Raw genomic sequence first — 19100 nt, 5'->3', positions numbered from 1 at the left:
CCACGCCTTTCTCCAGAGGATTGGCGGAATAGTGCACACAAGCCCACCTTGATGGTAGGCGGGTAATCATGCCATTGGCTGGGCCCCCGCCCAGCGCTAGGAGGGGCAGGAATGTTTGGTTGAGCCGCAGCTGTTTGTCTGTTCGACACAGGTTCGGGCCGGACGGGGGAGACGGAGCCCCAGGTATTGGGCTGATAGCTCCCGCAAGGGCAGGGGTGGAGGTGCCCGGGGACCGAGAGCGGCCAGGGCTGAGAGCAGCGGCGGGTGTGGGCGTCAGCGAAGGGTTAGAGAGGCCTACTACTGGAGACGGGAGAAGGAGGCTGGGTCCTGCAGGCCTAACGGGGGCGCTGAGGAGGGGGCCCGGTGGGCTGGGAGCCCGAAGTTGGCGAGGCCGGCGGCTGCGGGCCGGCGCGGGAGACCGGGGGCTTGTGTGAACAGCGCTGAAGAGGGAGGGGCCGGGGGAAAGGGACGGCGCCGCGGCGGAGGCCAGCCCATTTGCCGGGAGGTGAGGTGGGGTCAAACCTGGAACCCGAGGGTAACCGCGGCTGGGGCTTTCCCGACACGACTAGCCTGGAAAGGTTCTTAGTTGGGTAGGAGATACTCTTTTCAGGGAAGGTGACTATTGTAAAAATAAGGGTGCACCAGACTTGAGCCGAGCGGCGTTTGGGTTCAGCGAGGGAGAACTGAGACAAACGAGGAGGGCTTGGCTAATCTAGAAGACTGGGGTGGCTGGGGAAATGCTGTTATGGCGGCTTCTGGGAATGCTCAAGGGTGTGCTGGAGTCTTTGGGTTTTGGGAAGACCCACTCTTTTGTTCCCATTAGTGTTGAGATGTAGTAACCTGAAGTTTTTTAGTACTCCCAGGGTAGCCAAGCCAATGAAGACAAAAGTTATGTGGGGTTTTTTGTTGTTGCTTTTCTGTTTTCTGTGACCTGTTAGCTGTCCCAAATTAAGCCCCTAAACTTTCCCTTGGTCTCAGCTGGCTTAGGGTACAGTCCTGTGAAAGAACTAAGAAGGTTAGTTAGTCCTTTTCTCTCCCACTTAATGTGGTCTATAATGGATATTGTGTCTCTGACCTGGAAGTGGGGAATCATTATCTGCATTGTAGAGGGGCTTAGGGATCCCTAGCCACCAAGAGATCTTCTGACCATAGTTAATGAAAGTTTTTTGGGACTTAGATTTGAATATTTCCCAGGCAGGTAATGGTTAGATGGAACCAAGCCTGGAAATATGAAGTGATAACACTGAGGAAGGGATTTAAGGAAGAGTGAGAAATTCCATTCCAAGAAGGTTGGCATCATTCTCTGTCTACTTCTGGACCCAGGTTTCGGTGCTATTTGAAAGTTGGGTTCAACAGTGAAGCATGTGAGGGAGGGGGAGAGTAGAGGAAAGGAATGTGGATTACTAAGGCACAGGAGGCCCCTCCTCCCCTATGTTCGTAATCATCTGATGGCCTTCTTTAGTTCCCCATAAATAGGAGCTTAATTGGATTTTCCCTGATTGTATTTCTCCCTTTTGACCAACGTATTATATAACTACCTTTCTTCTTATTTACAAAAGTAACATACACATATTTTAAAGTATTCAAGCTGTACCAAGTGTAAAAAATGTAAACCCTCCCACACATCCCTCACTCATTATATTTCATCCAGAAAGGTCAGAGAGAAGCGACAGTAATCTTGCTTTGCTTTGGGGATGTTGCCACCAAAGGCAATTCTGTTTTCATGTTCGCACCAAACTCTAGTTCTTCAAGCTTGCCATAGTTTGCTGTTCTGGGATGACACTCTTTATTTTTTGTGCTCTTTTCAAAGTTAATTTTGTTCTGCTTCTATAGGTGCCATAGTTTGCCATTATGGGATGATACTCTTTATTGTGCTCTTTTTACAGTTCATTTTGCTTCTATCATATTCAGACAGGCAAAAAGCTGTACTCTGGTTTATCCCTCACCTTCTTACACACACACACACACACACCAGTTTGGGAAAATTATTGGCATCTCTGCAAAAGTGAGGAATTTGAGCTCTCTTATCTTCTGGGTTCACATGTTCAGATTATATGACTGCCCCTTTGTTATCCCAAAAGAAGAAGATGGTTCTTAGGGGCCCTTGTACTTGTCTTTCTCTGGTTATAGGAGAAGCTCCCAAGTTTCTCTGGATTGAGATTGGTTTTCCTCTGAACCTCAGTATACTTGGGACATTTCTTACTAGCCTCTTAATAGTTGAATTTGTCCTGTCTGGCTTTAGAAGACCTCTAATGTGCCCAGCCTTTGTTCAGTATCCTCAGAACCGCCATTATTGTTCCCCCCAGGAGCTTTTATTTTATCCCCTGCAGAGCCAGTCCTAGAGAAAATTGTGTAGTGTGTGTGTGTGTTCAATCCTTTATAGACTTTGCCATTTTCTGTATCCCGGTGGTATCCAGTCCCTTTCTCCTGTACTTTTGTTTGTCTTTTCCACCTTCCCCTTAAAGCCTATCTTTAAGAAATGACTTGGAATTGCTCCATATTAAGTAGTAAATAACAAATAATCACTTAAATATTAATTCTCCCAAGGGTTTTTGCTTCTTAAGAAGGAACTAAGGAGTGAAATTATCAGTATAGAATTTCATAGACCTGGAGTTACAGAAATATATTTCGAGAAGAAGACTTTCCCATTGCCCTTGAAGTCATAATACCTCTCATTTTCTAACTCTTAACTTTTGCCAGGGAGCAAGGGTTGCTCTTCCGTTCTCTGCTTGTTTGTGTACATTGGTATGAATTTGACTGCTGGGGAGGCATAGTGTAGGAGTAGCAAGTGTATATTGTGTTCCCTAATCCAGAAGTACTGCAGACTGGAAAGTAACCAAAGTGTGAAACAATGAACTTAAAATAAGGAAATGCAACAGTCCCCTAGGAGGAAGGATACCTTAAAACCCTACACAATGCACTACCACTTTCCAAGAGTGTTTCAGGAAAGATTTAGTCATTGACTGAACAGTTAACAGCTGCTTAAGGAGCCACCCAGGTGAGCAAAGTGTGTGCAGAGTTTTGGGACAAGTTGGAGCTTTTTAGGAGCATTGGGTACCTTTTTTGCCCCCTAGCCCTGTGGTGGTATGATTTTTAAAACTTGTGTTTCTTAAGTTTATGAACTATAAAGATAATGATTCAAAGCTTTCTGAATACTTAACATCAACCAAAAATTCAGGGAACTTTGTTTTTAATCACAGTTGCTTCAGTGTGAGGGCCAACTATTGGGTGTGATTAGGCCATCCGAGGCTTAGTAACCGGGGACAGGAAAAGCAGTTAGCCCATGTGAGTTGCAAGAGTACCTTGTGGGCTGGGTCCCAAAGGGGCCATCCATCCAAGGGAGATCACAGGAGGCCAGGGAGAGAATTGGTTCTCTGAGGCCTATTAAAAAACATTCCCAAATGGAACTGAGTAAGAAGTTACCCAGACAGTGCAGAAAAGTAGTAGGCCGAGGAGGAAAGCAGGGTTGCTTTAGCCCTATTTGACTTAGAGACTGTCTAATGAACAGCTGTAGGGACCAAGCATTGCGTTGTGCTCTAGAGATTCAAGATGGCATAAAAACTAATCACTTTTTGCGACATTCATAGTTTTGCAGAGCAGACAGACAGAAGCAGTTAACTCATACAATGTAATCAATGTTGTGATAGAAACACAGTCTTAATACCATGGGACCCCAGAGGAAGCAGTGAGGAATTCTGCTGGGGTGAGAAGGTAATTATGCAGTTTCACAGAGATGACATTTGAGCTTAAAAAATACATTAGGAGTTTGCTAGGCAGACAGAGTGGGGACAGCATTCCTATCTTTCCTAGGTCAACAGTAGAGAGTTTGCACTACGGTGCTGAGAGAAGTATGCTTTTTGCCTTTTGGGGAAGTAAATACAAGGGAGAGGGTGGGAGCAGTGGAAGGGCTCCCATGTAAGCCAGCAACTCTGGTTAACATGTGATCAATACAATGAAACTGAGCCAAGTAAGTGGAACTGTCAGTTCAAGATTTTGGTGATTTGGGGTCTGAACGCAGTTGGAGAGTTGAAGGTATTTACTGGCTTGTGCCCTGCTTCCCTACTCAGGAAAGCTCTCACATTAATCCCAGGGCCCAATGAATCCTGCAGAAGTTACCACTCTTTAACTTTCCATTCAATTGCTTTTATTTCAACTGTCCTGGCAGGCGTTTGTCAAGACCTTCTGGAGGCATAGTATTGAGTCCTTCTGTCGGAAGGACGTGGGGCTGGGTTCCAATTCCTAGGGAAGACCTGGATCTTCCTGACTTGTTTTCAGTCCCAGAGGAACTGCTTACCTAAACTGAATAGAGGCAAAAACTATCCAATCTAAGCTCTTGTTCCTGTCCTGGCACCCCCTTCAGAGTTCAGTTCAGAGAGCAGCTTCTACTGCTTCCTTTGAGGCAGAGTCGTACAATACAAAGAGTACACATTAGAAGGAATGTGCTACTCAGCAGCTGTCTGGTAATACCTGGCAGGTTGATTCATTTTATGTGCCTCAGTTTCCTCACCTGTAAAATAGAGACTGGACTAGATGACCTCTAGACTGCCTCTTATATGGCAAACTGACCTTACAAGGCTGACATTTGGCAGTGAGCTAGACCCCAGTACCCATATACCTGGAACTCAGTCTCTACTGATAGGTAGATGATAGACTTCTGGAGGTTTTGTATATATTTGGCATACGGACGTAAAGGTACCAGGTGGAAGTGGGCAGAGGAATGGAGTCTTGCTCTAACTGGGATCAGCAGGCTAAGCAGCCTTTCCTGTTTATACTCTCTTGCTCTGCTGGCAGAGCTGCCCCCACTAAAGAACTTGCTCTCTCATCCTCTGCCTCTCCCCTGCCCTGTGGGCTGGTGCCATGAGCAAGCCTCTGTGCTTCCTAGTTAATGGTCACTTGGTAAGCTCTTCTTGTGGGGCTCTACTAATAAGGGAAGTTAAATCTAATCTCTCCTGAACTGAAAGGAGTTAAAGGAAAGAAAACCTTCCTGTTTTTGCCTTAGGTTTGAAGGTAAGAACCCTCACAACTACTGGGGGCTCTGGTTGTTTTTTGCCTTTGAGTAGATCATGGATCATTTGCCCACTGTTAACTCTTAGCCAAAAAAATCACCATCAAAATAGGGGAGAAATTAATTGAATCTTACACATATTATTTCATTTCTGTACCCCTGATCTTTTGAGAGTCTAGCTATTGAGTAAAAAATATGATTACCTAAAAACACGATGGGATTAAAGATGAAGGCACAGGGATGGGCAGCCTGTCACTTACTGTGAATGGGGGAAGGAGGACATAACTCTGAAGGCAAAGCTTTGAGGTAGGAGTTGGTCTGTTCTAACCCAGTAGTCATTAATCTTTTACATCTAATGTTGCTTAGTAGCAAGAAAGTTTTCTGATCGTGTCTGGGCTTGACTTACAGTCTTGGGTGGGGTTAGTGACAAGGGTTTTGCAACTGCAGTGTCTGTGACTGTTTCTTGTCTTCACACTTCCCCAACTCCCTACTGTCTTCCCAGGCCTAGAGCCATGTGTCTTGCCCATGAGAATTCAGTGCATCCTAATGCCCATGTTTTCATGTTGTGGAGTAATAACATTGAGGCTTAGTGTTCTGCCCCTAGATCACGTGCTTTGAAGTAGATACAAATGTGAGGGAGTGAGTGCCAGAATATAGTAATTTTTCATGCAGTTTCTTCAGAATATAGCATCTGTATGTCACCTAAGGAAACTTAAGCAGCTTATCATCTATAGTTGTTTTCCTCCTATTGTGTCATTTGTTCTGTTTTAAAGTAGTAGTGTTAGGATGGCCTTTACTTTTTTCCCATGAAACAGTGTATATGAAGTACCACATAAATATATTTTTGAAAATAATTTTTCCTCACAGATGCTGAGAAACCCTAAGAGAAACAAATTTCTTAATTGTACCCAGAATGTTGGAATTGAATTCAAATTTTGCTGTTGCTACTTTTACCTAGATGTCTTCCCACGCCAGACCCGTACAGACAAGGACACTAAGGCGAAGAGAGGCTAAGGGGCTAAGTAGCCTGAAACCATAGTGGGGTTCAGACAGAGCAGAGACTAAAATGCAGGCCTGCGGGATTCCAGAGTCCTGACTGCTCCACGGAGCTGCCTCTGTCTAATTGGCTCCCCATTTTAGTAATTGCTGCGTAACTTCAGGAGCAGGGTTGGAGAATCCTCTGTCCCCTGGAGACAGGCCTCATTTTAATTTCATCTAGAAGTATTTTGTTTAGTAGTAACCATAGCCTGCCTATATGCTAGCCAGAGACTAGACTTCCTCCTTTCCCTACCTAGCTCATCTTTCAGTGTCAGGCCTCTCCAAAGCAGGGTTTTTAAATTCTTTTCTATCATGACTCATTAAAAAATGTTTTTTTACATCTTATTTCAGCGTGTGTACATACACCAGTGAAACATTTTCACAGAATGATTCTTAGGCTTATTATTTGCAGTACACTTGATACTTGCTGTTCTTTTTTTTTTTTTTTAATATGTGATCATGATCCAGCCAGTGACTTCAAGGTCACTCTTGGCTTATAGCCCACAGTTTGAGAAACACTGCACTGAAGGTTTGAGGATGAAAAGAGCTAAAGAACTGTGACTAATGCTTAAGAAGCTAATTAATATGTATTCTTGCAGTTCTGGTTCTCAGAAGTTTGGATTTCATGGACCAATTAATTTAAATTTGGGGGCTTTTATTTTTCTACATGGTAATATGTAGAAGGCTTATTACTGCCTATCAGTGCTTTATTTTTTAAAAAGCATTTAAAAAAACCAAAGTTATCCAGAAAACTTTAAAATATATATATTTTAAAAAATTCCTGTTATGTAGAATGAAAAAAATCTAAATCCTTCACATGCCAGCCTTCTCTACCCCTCTCTCCTTATAATCAACTCTTAACACACAATGTGTACTCTCCCATATCTTCCTCTGTGTAAAATTTTGTTTTGTTTTACAGAAACAAGGGCCAGCCATGTGTTTTCTACAACTTTTTTTTTTACTTTAAATAGGTCTTAGAGGTTTTTCCCTGCCATATATATATTTACCTTTGAGAAAAAATTAGCAGTAAGAAGTTAGAAATCTTGTTTTAAAAGATACTCCCTTAAATTGAGTAAATTTAGTTTTATGAAAAACTTGCTATATGGTCTTTGCTTTATCATTTCACTATAGACCAGAGAACTTCATCACAAAAAAAGCATCTGTGTATCTAGGTTCTTAGGACTCACTGGCCTAAGAGCTGTAAAACACCCAGCGGAACCAGAATAATTTCTTACATTTATCTGTCTTAATGTAGCCTGCTTTGGGACTTTCTGAGTTCTCGCTTCTGTGTCATTCCTGTTAACTTCCTCTTTATGCTTTTGTATTTTCTGGTTTTGTTTTTTTTTCTCTACCTCTTTTCTATCATGGCTGGTTTTGAGGAATACATTGGTACCACAATGTTGAGATACAACTTTAATAAATTGATCTTTTCTGTGACTCAAGACCATTTAATAGTGTCTACCTTACTTATTGGCACTTTGCTAAGCACATCTTTCCCGTAATCCTCATAGCTACTCTATGAGGTAGATATTTTTTCCATTTTAAAAAGGTGGAAGGTAAGGCTCAGGCAGAGAAATTTTCTTGATTTCGTATTAATAATGATTAGTAGCTTAAAATTCATTGAGCACTTTTTGTCAAATACTATTTGAGTTCTTTATGTGTATTTGTCTCATTTAATTCTCACAACAACCTTACCCCATTTTACAGATGAGGAAATGAATGCAGACAGATTTAGTAACTTGCCCAAAGGTTGTCCACAGCTAGTAAGCAAAACTGTAAAATAAAACCCAGTGAACTGAACTCCACAGCCATTGATTGTTCTTCTGCACTGCCTCCTGTGTGTTTTTTCTGACTTCACTGTCTTTATTGTCTTTTCTGCCTTTACTGGGATTGCAGAGATTTTTAAGTCTGATTTGACTCTAAAGCAACTTTATATTGTGATAAAATAATGTTGTTACCCCCCACCCCCAATGCCATGGAGCATGTAGAGTCACTAGAGTCAACCTTGGAGAATGGAAAAGTTATTTGAACAAACAAAGCACAACCAAAGCAGTGCTTGGGTTTGGGAGAGTGGCTTTGCATGCTCTGATCTTGCCAACTCCTTGTTGGACCTCATAGTTCCTTTCCCCTGGGAGTCAGGATGGCAAAATATATTCAGGTTTGGATGACTAGACTCTCAAAGTGCCGACTTCTCTTTCTGTCTCCACCACCAGCTTTTCTGGCCTCTTGGAAGGTAGAGAAGGTGATTCAGTTTATTCTTTCATCAAATATTTATTGCTTGAAGACAACCCTACACCAGCCTTTGGAGACTCCTGCATGTGTTTAGAAGGTACACCTTTCTCTGCCTCTAATTTGGAGGGCTACGGCTGTTGGGCCCATTTAGTGTGGAGGGTAATTCCTGGGTCCAGGGAGACAGCTGCAGTTGAGACTAGGTTGAGTCTCCTGAGTCTCAGACTTGGTGGACTTAGGGAGGTAGCAGAAGCAAAGTAGAGAAGCTGATACTGCTTGTGGTCTGTTCGTTGTGTTTCTCTGCTTGCTTTTGACCAAAAATGAGGAAGGATAGATTTTCTGGCAGTTGGACCCAGGTTAGATTTTCAGACATATCAAGAAGATGGACTATGTATGAAGGTTACAGAACCAGAAACTACGCCTCTATTCTAGGGAGTGATGACTCTTCATACCCCCAGAGTGAGTCTCTCATTTTGAAAACTATAGAAAAAGATGGGGAAGAGACACTACCCAAATACCAAGTGGCTAGTGGGAATCCACGGCACTTGTGGGTGGGTCAGGGTGTTTTTCAGTATAACTAAAAGTTGGTCAATTTGCTGTTTTTTGAAGACCTGCCAGGGAATTAATGGGAGACTTAAAACTTTCACACTAGTTTTTAGTCTCTCTTTTTCAACTTCCTTGGTTGAAAAATCCTTAGCAGGTTATGTGGTAGGGCAAACTCTACTTCAGATGCAATTCTTACTTGAATGTTGGCCACTCTTACCATGAGTTGAGTGTCAGTTGCCTGGCACCCTCTCAGTTTAACCTTGTAACCGTGTGTGACTGTAAAAGTTAAGTCCTCATGGGAGCAAATGAAGAGATTCAATCCTTTCTTTTTAAAGGTGATTGCAGCTACAATGACCACATTAATTTTACCCTTTTTTCTTGCAGGACTGTTGAAGCCTGAAAGTCCCCTCCCCCCCCCCCCCCCCCTTTGCCGCTTTGTGGCATCCCCCTCCCTGTACCCTTTCCCACTCTGATAATCTAGCCATGACTAGCAGAGGCACAGCCAGGCCCAATGGGCAGCCCCAGGCCAGCAAAATATGCCAGTTCAAATTGGTCTTGCTGGGTGAATCTGCAGTGGGGAAGTCTAGCCTGGTATTACGCTTTGTCAAAGGGCAGTTCCATGAGTACCAGGAGAGCACCATTGGAGGTGAGTACCTCAGGCAAAGAAGACGTTCAGTACCTAGTGAGGCTTTTGAAGGGAGATCTAGGGACTAGATTGTGGAGCTGGCATTCTTGCTCCCTGGAATGGAAGTTCTTTATAAGATAGAAAAAAAACCAGAATGCCAAAAAGCAGATATATTTCAACCTCTGCTTCCTAGATGAAAGTTAGAAAGGTTGACCTTTGCACTATAGCATCTTACCACACTGATGGACAGTGACTGTAATGGGGTATGTGGTGGGGACTTGATAATGAGGGAAATCTAGTAACCACAGTGTTGCTCATGTAATTGTATATTAATGATACCAAAATAAAAAATTAAAAAAAAGGAAAATCACTGCTTTCTCAGTCTGTCTTCCTCTTCCCACTCTCATCTTAATCCCAGTGAAGGTCACTTGAGTATTATCTTGAGCAGAGTTGGTTTGGAGCAGTGATTGATTTTCAACGATGTGCATGAGAATCACCTGGGGAGCATTTTCATCCTATGCCTGCTTTGGCCCTTCCCTCAATCTACTGGTTAATATCAGAGGTAGGGTGAGGGTGGCAGTGTAGACATGTATGTTTAGAAAAGCTCCTTAGATGATTCTGATGCACATTATCTGATAGAGGCTGGAACTAAATACAACAGGTAAAGGGCATCTGCCTTTCCCATCTTTGCTGCCACCTCCCTGTCACTACCACCAAAATAGGGTACTAATTCAGTAAAGGGTCTTTCATGGGAACCCCCATGTTCCTCCTTCCTTGCTTTTACTATTCACCTTGGAAATGTGCTCTTGGACCAGCAGATTATATAAAAATGTAACAGCTAAATAATAATAATCATGGGCCTGCCATCAAGTTTTAAAATCTAATCAGTTATTGATGTGACTTTTATCTGAAGCTTATTATCTCTGTCATTATCTCATATTTCTCTATTTTGGTTAGAAGAGAGAGAACTCTGGAGTAAGTGCCAGTTCTCTCTAACCCTTATAGTTTATGTGCCCCCATTCCTTAGGTAGAGAACTTCTAGTTGGAAGGGCTTAGCTAAGAGCAGCCTTAATCCTGGTTCCAGGACGTACATGTAAGGAGAACACTAGCTCTTTTCTTGTAGCTGTATGGCCCAGGTGGTGCTGAGTCTTAGACTGAGAGTGGAGGTACTTTGAAGGGGGATGGAGAGTTGCCGTTCATCCTCCCACTCAACAACTTCTTCTCTTCCCTTCCCTCATCCATAGCGGCCTTCCTCACCCAGTCTGTTTGTCTAGATGACACAACAGTCAAGTTTGAAATCTGGGACACAGCTGGGCAGGAGCGGTACCATAGTTTGGCTCCCATGTACTACAGAGGTGCCCAGGCTGCAATTGTGGTTTACGACATTACTAATCAGGTAAGTAGGCTGAGAAAATTCTCCTGGATTTTATTTATAGGAATTAAATTGAGTGGGGGAGAGAAAACCAGTTTTTAACATGTTAGAGTACAAATTGTGCTTCTGAATGCTCAGAAGATAGATAACAAACCAATAGGTGGTTTCAGTGAGGGAAGGCTGCCTAGAAGAGGTAAGTTTTGAAGGTGATGGCAGTTATTCCAGCCCAGCCATTCTCTTTCTTATGTTTTCCTAGGAAACCTTTGCCCGAGCAAAAACGTGGGTGAAGGAACTGCAGCGACAGGCCAGTCCTAGCATCGTCATCGCCCTGGCAGGGAACAAGGCTGACCTGGCAGATAAGCGTGTGGTGGAGCATGAGGCAAGACGGCCACACTCCCTCTGTGCTTAGGACCCCTTTTCTAAACCTGCCTCCTCTGAAAACCTCATCTGAGAATGTTCATCACCTCATTCCCCAGTTCTGCACCAAGTTAAATACAGCAGTACTGTAACCTTAAAGACAGCCAGGAGATTTTAGAAGAGTCAGAAGAAAACTCCAGATCCCAGGGTAGGGGAGTACTAGCTATGCCCAGGTGAAAACAGAAAGGAGGGAGCAAGTGAATTTGAGGTAAGGGGCTATTCAAGTGTCACAAGCCAAAAGCTCCCAGCCAGCTTACCTTCTCCCCCTTAGGTCTCCGGACAGCTGTTCATTGCAGTAAGTGCTCTAGCCCATGGATTATCCTTGAGGAGGTTGCTGACGAACTCTGAATGGATAGGGGCTCAGAGGGGCAATTAGTAGGAGGAAGCCTAGGACATTGCCTAGCTCTGGTGCTACATGGGAATGGAATGGCAGTACTTGTTCCTACTGGATATTCTGAGCACCAGTACACCTCATCCCTTGCAGGAGGCCCAGGCGCATGCAGATGACAACAGCTTATTGTTTATGGAGACGTCAGCCAAGACAGCTATGAACGTGAACGATCTCTTCCTGGCAATAGGTAAGGTCAGAGCAGCCTGGGGTCTTCCTGTCTTTAGCCCTTGCCTTCAAGTGAGATTACTAATCCAAGTCATAAAGACAGATGAGAGTGTCTCCTCTTGGGAAAATTTTAGGTGTGAAAATAACTCCATTGTGACCTCCATCCTTTGGCTGCAACTTTAGCCCCCTCATCTTCAATGTACTTTTAAAACAGTGAACTCTCACCTCTTGAGAATATTCTTTGAATCTCTCACATTTCCCTTTTCCTCCCACTTCTCCCCGACCCAATAGTCTTTTTGGAGGGATCAGTAAAATCTACCATACTTTGTTCCCTTCTCTTTTTATCTGTAGCTAAGAAGTTGCCAAAGAGTGAACCCCAGAATCCAGGGGGTGCATCAGGCCGAAGCCGGGGTGTGGATCTCCATGAGCAGTCCCAGCAGAACAAGAGCCCGTGTTGTAGCAACTAAGAGGGTGCTAGCAGCAAACAAGTATGGAGCTAGAAAGAAAGCTAAGAAGTAACCTCCACCCCTACCCCTCAGCACACAGCCCCTATGGGAACAGCACACTGAGCCTTGGCTCTCAGGGGCTGCCTCCTGACAGCTCCGTCATGGCACTTTTTAATGCTTCAGCAACCAACACCAGGCAGCTGTTGCCATTGGCCTCCTCCCCCTACACTGGGGCTTGGGGGTCAGATCCCCCAGGACTTACCTTCCAAAACAAACTTTCTTCACTTTGTATTATAGGTGCAAGACAGTGACCTACTTACCTTTCCTCCGCCGCCACCTCCTCCTCCTCCCCATTTTTTCAGAAAACATTTTTTGTCTCCTGCCCTTTTCCCTTCTGCTTTTGGTCAGTCTCTGTTCTTGATCCCCTTTTCCTCCTCTTCCCAGGATGGAGAAGGTGATGAAACCAAGAACTGAGGATGGAGGTTTTTAGTACAGTCACATTAAGGGCCCTGGGGAGAGTAAGGCTCAGTGCTGGAGGGAGTAAGGACACATCTCCTGTTTGTTTTTATTTGGTTGGAGTTGCCCATATTTGAAGACACTGCAGTATCCATGAGTTGTCCTTGGGGGATGTTTCTAAGTAGAGATGAGAATGGGAAGGCAAGCTCTTGGGTACCAGGTGGGAGTCATGTTGTTAGCTTACTGGGCAGAGGTAGGGGGGGAGGTGCAGTGTCATCGGTGGCTCTGAAATTGTACCAAGGCCTGTTTTCCCCCTTACCCAGCCTCTTATCTTAGGTAGCTTCTCCCCCACAGTGGGGGAGACTCTTGACCTGGAGTCCTCCAAAGAACCTTCACTGGATGCCTGCATCTTTGGCTCTGCTGTGATCTAATTAGAGGAGGGACCAGTTTCGGATACCCATCCTCTGATTTATACATATGCATTTTCTTTTCTCTCTGGCCTTTAGACGGCTTCAGCCCCAGCCACTATATCCCCCTGCAGTTTGCACTTTAATTGATGGTAGCTCAGTTGGGATACTTGTTTTATAGGGGTTTGATTGGTTTATCTGCTCCCTCACCTTCTTAATTAAATGGAATCTGAGGCAGTATGTATATGAGTTTTGGGAGGGGCTGTAGAGAGCAGTCAGTGGCAGCTACCCAAACCCAGTCTCCCTTGCTTGCTTCCTCCAGGTCTAATCCTTAACCTGTATTCTTGCCAACCTAGCTCTCCAGTATAGGTTTGCCTTTCCTGGGGAATCAACTGAGCACCTGGAGAGTGGTCTCGGATAGCACAGGCCATCACAGGGGAGTGAAAGCGTCAGGCAAGAGGGAGGTGTTTTTTATCCTTTCCTAGGGTTCACATTCAATTTGATCTGCCCTTTACCATGTCTTTTCTACTTCCCTGTAAATAGGTATGATCTTTATTCCCACTGTACAGTCTTTTCTGTCCCCTCCCTGCCATCAGGGACTATTTCTTTTCTCTTTGTTAGTATCTTCAGTTTAGTGCCTCCATCCATATCCCCATATCCACCCACCCCCATGCAACCAGTGGTTGAATCCATATACCACTAGGGGCTAGTACCACAGAGGCCTACTTATGGCCCCTTCATGTCCTAACACCTGACAACTGGCAGTGAAGGTCCTTCACAGCTGTCTCCCATCACCAGGGTACCTTGGTCCTTTTTAAATCTCTAGCCTTTTTTCACATCCCTGATTAGGTGTTTTAGGATGTCATTGGGAAGCCATCAAGGCAAGAGAATTTTAAACTTGTTCTAGCCCATAGTTTTGAGAAACTAGAGGGAAGTGAGATCAGAAAGGTCACAGTTACTTAAGATTGGAACCTTTCCACCCTTTAGGCTTGTAGACTGCCTTCTTTCCCAGAGCCTCTGTGAAATCTATGAAACTGAAATTCTGAAGGACCCAGCTTAGGTTCTTCCACTTAGATCTCAATTCTCTTCCTTCTCCAGGGACAGCCTTAGTCCCCAAGGCCCTGAGACACACACACATTTCTCCCTTCCTTTCCTAGCCCCCAAAAGCAACCAGTGCATCCTTACAAGTGGAAGAACTAGGATGGCTTTCTTAAGTCTCTTAGAAATGAAGTTCTTGCTCTGTGCAGCTTTCTGTGGAAACAGGAGTAAAAATGTTTCATTGCCTTGGGGCTCGGAAGCCATTTCCCCAGGCTGCTTCTCTCTCCGCCCCCATGAGGAACAGGATTGGCCTTAGCTTCTGGGCCTGTCTGCTGCCTTCCTTTGTTCTCACCAGCTCTGCGGCCTTCCTTTGAGCTCTGTTCGGCTTGGAGATACTTAGTTTTTATTTACAGCTTTTCTTTTTTCTTCTTCTCATCACTTTCTTTTTTTTTTGCCAGGGTTGCGGGGGCAGTTTTTGTTTTGGGGGTTTTTTTTTGTTTGTTTATAAGAAAGCATTTGCCTTTTCCCCCCTTTCTTCCTCCTCTCCTAACATAACAATTGTGGTAACATAATGTGACTGCTGATTTACCGATGTATTTAATGTAAGTAAAAAAGGAAAAAAATGTATTGGAGTGTTGTTTCTTATTTTTTGCCTGTCTGTCGTATACTAGAAATTTGAAAGAAGGGGGCACACAATAGTTCTGTTGAATTAGAAACACCTTATTCCCTTTAATCTTTTCTTGAATAGTGAGATAACCCAATTTGGAAAATACTTCCTTTATTGCTCTTTAATCACTCTTAGTCCCAGGCCACTAGGAAGCTCATTTATCTGACTGCCTATTTTTTTACATCCTCTTAACATAATGCATATATATTGAGGGAGGAAGGTGTATAATGGGCCTCTGACCAGACAACTGAGACTTGGAGGTATTTATGAGTCCTTTGAAGTATGCAAAAATTTATGTGCATTTCTCTAGGGCCCATTGCCTTATTATTGCCTTATTAGTATTTGAAACTGAGGCAATATGAAAGGGAATATGACACTGAGATTCTGAAGGACCCAGCTTAGGTTCTTCCACTTAGATCTCAATTCTCTTCCTTCTCCAGGGGCAGCCTTAGTCCCCATGGCCCTGAGACACACACATTTCTCCATTTCCTAGCACCCACTAGCCCCCAAAAGCACCCAGTACATCCTTACAAGTGGAAGAACTAGGAGGGCCCATTGCCTTATTAGTATTTCAGAGGGGGTCTATGACCTAACAAAAAAATAAATCACTGAATTAGCATTTCTGATTGATCATGTGGCTTCTACCCAATGGGAAAATTTTTTGTGGATCTGCATGAAACCTTTCAGTCTGTGAGGTGGATGGAGAATGACTGGAGAAAAGATTAGGTATGGTTGCAGGAGTTTTAAACTCCAAAGAATTCAGAGGACAGGAAAGAAGAGGACCAGAGTCAGACAGAGTTGGCATTCCAGTCCTGTCTCTGCCAACTGACCAGCAGTGGCCTTGATCAAGTTACTTAGTTTCACAGAGAAGACAACTAGTGATTTTACAGCATCTTACTATGCAGATGGACAGTGACTGTGAAGGGGTATGTGGGGGGGACTTGGTGAAGGGGGGAGCCTAGTAAACAATGTTATTCATGTAATTGTGGATTAATGATACCAAAATAAAATAATAAAAAATCTCCGCAAAAAAAAAAAGTTAGTTGCTCTCTGCCTCAGTTTCAGTTTCTTGTGTAAAATGAAGGGAAGTTGAGGTTTGCAGGTCAATTACAGAAAGCATGTGTCTGACACACAAGAAGGTGACACTGTTGTTAGGAAGAAGTCTTAACCGGTAACTTGAGACAGTTCCTGACTTCTCTGTACCCTTGGGCTGAGCCTCTTTTTAAGACTGGGTAACTTGGGCATCAGCTCTCTCCAATGGTTTAATTGTAGACAGTTGAGTTGGAAATGTTTCCAAACCCACAGGGCTCAAAGCACCTTTCACTGTCAATTACCCTTTCCTTAAAGCTCTCACCAATCCGGCAAGGCTCCCTGATTTCTGGTAAAAGCTCTACTTCGCTTTAGGAGAGCAGAAAGAGAGGAAATGATCTTCCCCAAATTAATGAGGACCACTTAGATAAGAGTAAGGTTGTAGCTCAACTTTTGATCTTTAGAGGGCAGTGTGGAAACGTCTGCCCTAGGTTCACAGCCTGCCAGTGAGCGTTACGTGCGGTCCTGAAACGAGGTAATAGAGGTATTAGTGCCCATTACTCTGAGGTTATACTCCTTCTTTTGGGTGTTAAAATGTCACAACTTGTTATAACGATTTTTTAAAAACTGATTTAGCTAAGCAAGACTTAGAAGATGGCTATTCAGTGTTGGTTCCATAATTTGGGGAGAAATTCGACTAGTCCCAGGAATCTCGAAGTCTTTGAACTACTATTTAGGTTTCATTTCTGGATAAAAGAGAACTGAGTGCATGACCTTGTTTTCCCTAAAAGACAAACAGAGCTGTTGTAGTTGCAACACAGACCTTTGTCAAAACTGGCTAGCGGAGGGGCTCTCCGCCGGGAGAAAGCCTCCCGTGGACGCGCCTGGTATCTCAGCCGCAGGCGCGGGGCAGGGATCTCACAGCCCAATCTTTGTGTCCCCGAGTCCAGACGGCAGTGAGGACCCCATTACTCACCCCGCGGGCACGATATGAAACAGCCTGCCCTGGCTCGAGCCCACCCGCCCTCCAGGAAGCGGGCACAGCCACTCTCAGGAGGACGAGCCGAAGCCGAAAGGTCCTTTTCTCCCGCGCGACGTCACGGCGCTGGCCCCGCCCCCCGTCGCAGCCGCCGGGCGCCGGGCGCGGGGTGGGAACGCCGCGGTGTGGACGCCTACCCGGGTAAGGCTGCTGGGGCCGGGAGAGGGGTGAGGAGGAAGCGCTGGTAACCCGGGCGACGGCAGAAGCATCGGCACCCGAGGGTGTCCCCAATCCCAATAACTAACAAACTGCCAGCGCCCGCCTCCATTCACTCTGCCTGCGCGCTCCTGGGGGCCGGGGTGCTGCTCTATGGTACTGTTGTGCCGGCCGGTGGGCAGTGGCGTGGGACCGCTTTCCCGTTCCCTGGTGCCGGACGTATAGTTCTACCTAGAGTGCCTTGGGGAGGGGCCACCACCATCACGAAGACATCTGTTTCTCAGCAGAAAGCTGCCTTTCCCCAGCCTGGGACACTGGGCTGACGGAGTTCACCTTCATCAGCCTTACCTGCACCGCCCCCCAGTCTGGTTCAAGTGGTCTGCTGGGATTGAGGGCAGGTGGGAGGAAGGGAGGGGTCCTAGGCCCGGATGAAATGCAGACTTTGCTCCTTCAGTCTCCCTGCAGTTTCTTTGCCCGCCCGCCTTTTAGCATCTCATCAGCAACTGCGACTCTCCTCCCTACTCTAACCCTCCAGACGTTCAGTAATTGCACAGTGCTGTGAGGAAGAAACCGCTACGGGTCAGAGCAGAAAAATTACTTTTCTTTTCTAGCTCAGCCCCTGACACTGGCCATTAATTCAATTGCTGGGCTCAGTGGAATGCAGAGACAAGGTAGGGGTGGGCATCCGGGGTTGGGGTCCAGTACCCAGCTGGATTCAATTGGGAGGAAAGGGGTAGAAGGAGAAGAGGGGACTGAAAGGCCTTCAAAGATAATGCTATTTTATCATTATTACATTTTTACCTGTTTATTCATCACAGCAGTTATGCTAAGTGGATCTCATTTCAGAGAGGCTTGGTATATTGACTAGGGAATCGAGCTGGTTAATGGCAGAGCCTGTTTCACAAACCCACAGTGGTTTGACTCCATAATCTGAGCTCCTTCACCCAACTAGGCTGCCACAACCCTTTTCATCATTTTGTCCCTGTTTAAATCAGTCCTTCCTCCTCACTTGTCCTCTACTGACTTCAGAAGTAATAAGTTACATTGGTAAACTTTACATTTTTTGTCAAGACCCAGCTGAAGACATTTGGCTTCTGCCCTTTTAGGCCAAAGGCCCCAGCATTGTTTTCTGTAGTAGACAAAACAGAGTGGAAGATGGGAAATAGGTGATTCTAGAAGACTACCCCCTACTGCTATTTCCCTTCCATTCTGTCAGCACAATCTGATTCTGAAGTGCTCCAGGATTTCTCTAAGGACCCATTTGGACCCCCACTCCCATCCTTTGTCATCATTGCCTCAGGAAGAGTCTCTCATTTGCCCAGAGAGTCCTTGCTAACTTTCTCTGTCTTCCCACCAATTTCCTGAAGCTGCCCTAGTAGTACCCATTCCCAGGACTCCCAATGTTCTTTTGTTTTTGTTTTTTAGGTTATCAGTTTCAGGCCTCCCTATCTTGATCTTAGAATCTTCCTCCTACAGGCCTGCCACAATGCTGCTGCTGCACAGAGTTGTAGTCCCAGGGCTCCGACAGGCCTGCAGGTAGGCCATCCCTGGGACTGTCTCCTAGCCCGTATCTCCCACCCCCAGTATCTTTTTGACGTTTTCTCTTAACTGCCAAATGAAATAGTGGCCCTGGAGGAAAGAGAAAGCTGGATCCCACCCATCCCTGGAGAAACTAAGTCCCAACTAAAGGAACCAATGGCCTTCACTGGCCCTTTCATATGATCAGAAGTGTGCTAAGCAGGCCTCTCTTTCTTCCAGACTCAAATCAACCCCCTCAGTGTTCTGCATTCAGGCCTGCTCTACAAATGATTCGTTTCAGCCCCGGTGCCCCAGCCTCGCTGTCTCTGGTAACTCCAGCACTAGAGCATGGAGAGTCATGGGGACCCTATTAGGCCTCGGTGCAGTGTTGGCCTATCATGACCACCGGAGCAGGGTAAGTGGGGAAGAAGGGACTTTACTGTAGAACAAAGGGGCCCTAGTGAGCTCTCCAGGCAACCCGAGCTATTACCATAAAGCCTATAGTTACACTGTCTTCCTGCACAATAGAGATGGTAACTGCCACTTCCATTTCCTA

The 19100-nt window shown here is 45.1% G+C and overlaps 2 protein-coding genes across 5 annotated transcripts in view; both read left to right on the top strand.

Annotated features, from left to right (window-relative positions):
- The first annotated feature begins 54 nt into the window (after window positions 1–54).
- Window positions 55–14762, top strand: RAB5B (RAB5B, member RAS oncogene family). Of its 3 annotated transcripts, none has more exons than XM_073216608.1 (7): window positions 55–183; window positions 8257–8372; window positions 9203–9464; window positions 10718–10839; window positions 11072–11194; window positions 11717–11810; window positions 12140–14762. In XM_073216608.1, exons 3-7 carry the CDS (start codon window positions 9302–9304, stop codon window positions 12253–12255), a joined length of 618 nt encoding a protein of 205 aa, XP_073072709.1. In that variant the 5' UTR covers window positions 55–183; window positions 8257–8372; window positions 9203–9301; the 3' UTR covers window positions 12256–14762. The 3 variants fall into 3 exon arrangements, with proteins under 3 accessions (XP_073072709.1, XP_036864823.1, XP_036864824.1); XM_037008928.2 differs by having other exon boundaries at window positions 10688–10839; XM_037008929.2 differs by lacking the exon at window positions 55–183 and adding an exon at window positions 287–505 and having other exon boundaries at window positions 10688–10839.
- A 190-nt stretch (window positions 14763–14952) lies between these two features.
- IKZF4 (IKAROS family zinc finger 4) overlaps window positions 14953–19100 on the top strand; it is a 31912-nt gene continuing 27764 nt past the window's right edge. For both annotated transcript variants that reach the window (XM_037008914.2, XM_037008913.2), the window contains exons 1-3: window positions 14953–17011; window positions 18452–18562; window positions 18785–18959. In XM_037008914.2, the coding sequence (XP_036864809.1) occupies window positions 18513–18562; window positions 18785–18959 (225 nt within the window). In that variant the 5' untranslated portion in view covers window positions 14953–17011; window positions 18452–18512. The remainder of the gene's footprint in view (window positions 17012–18451; window positions 18563–18784; window positions 18960–19100) is intronic.

This window comes from Manis javanica, chromosome 11, assembly GCF_040802235.1.
Source record: "Manis javanica isolate MJ-LG chromosome 11, MJ_LKY, whole genome shotgun sequence".
Lineage (NCBI taxonomy): Eukaryota > Metazoa > Chordata > Mammalia > Pholidota > Manidae > Manis > Manis javanica.
This window is presented reverse-complemented; position numbering and strand designations above follow the sequence as displayed.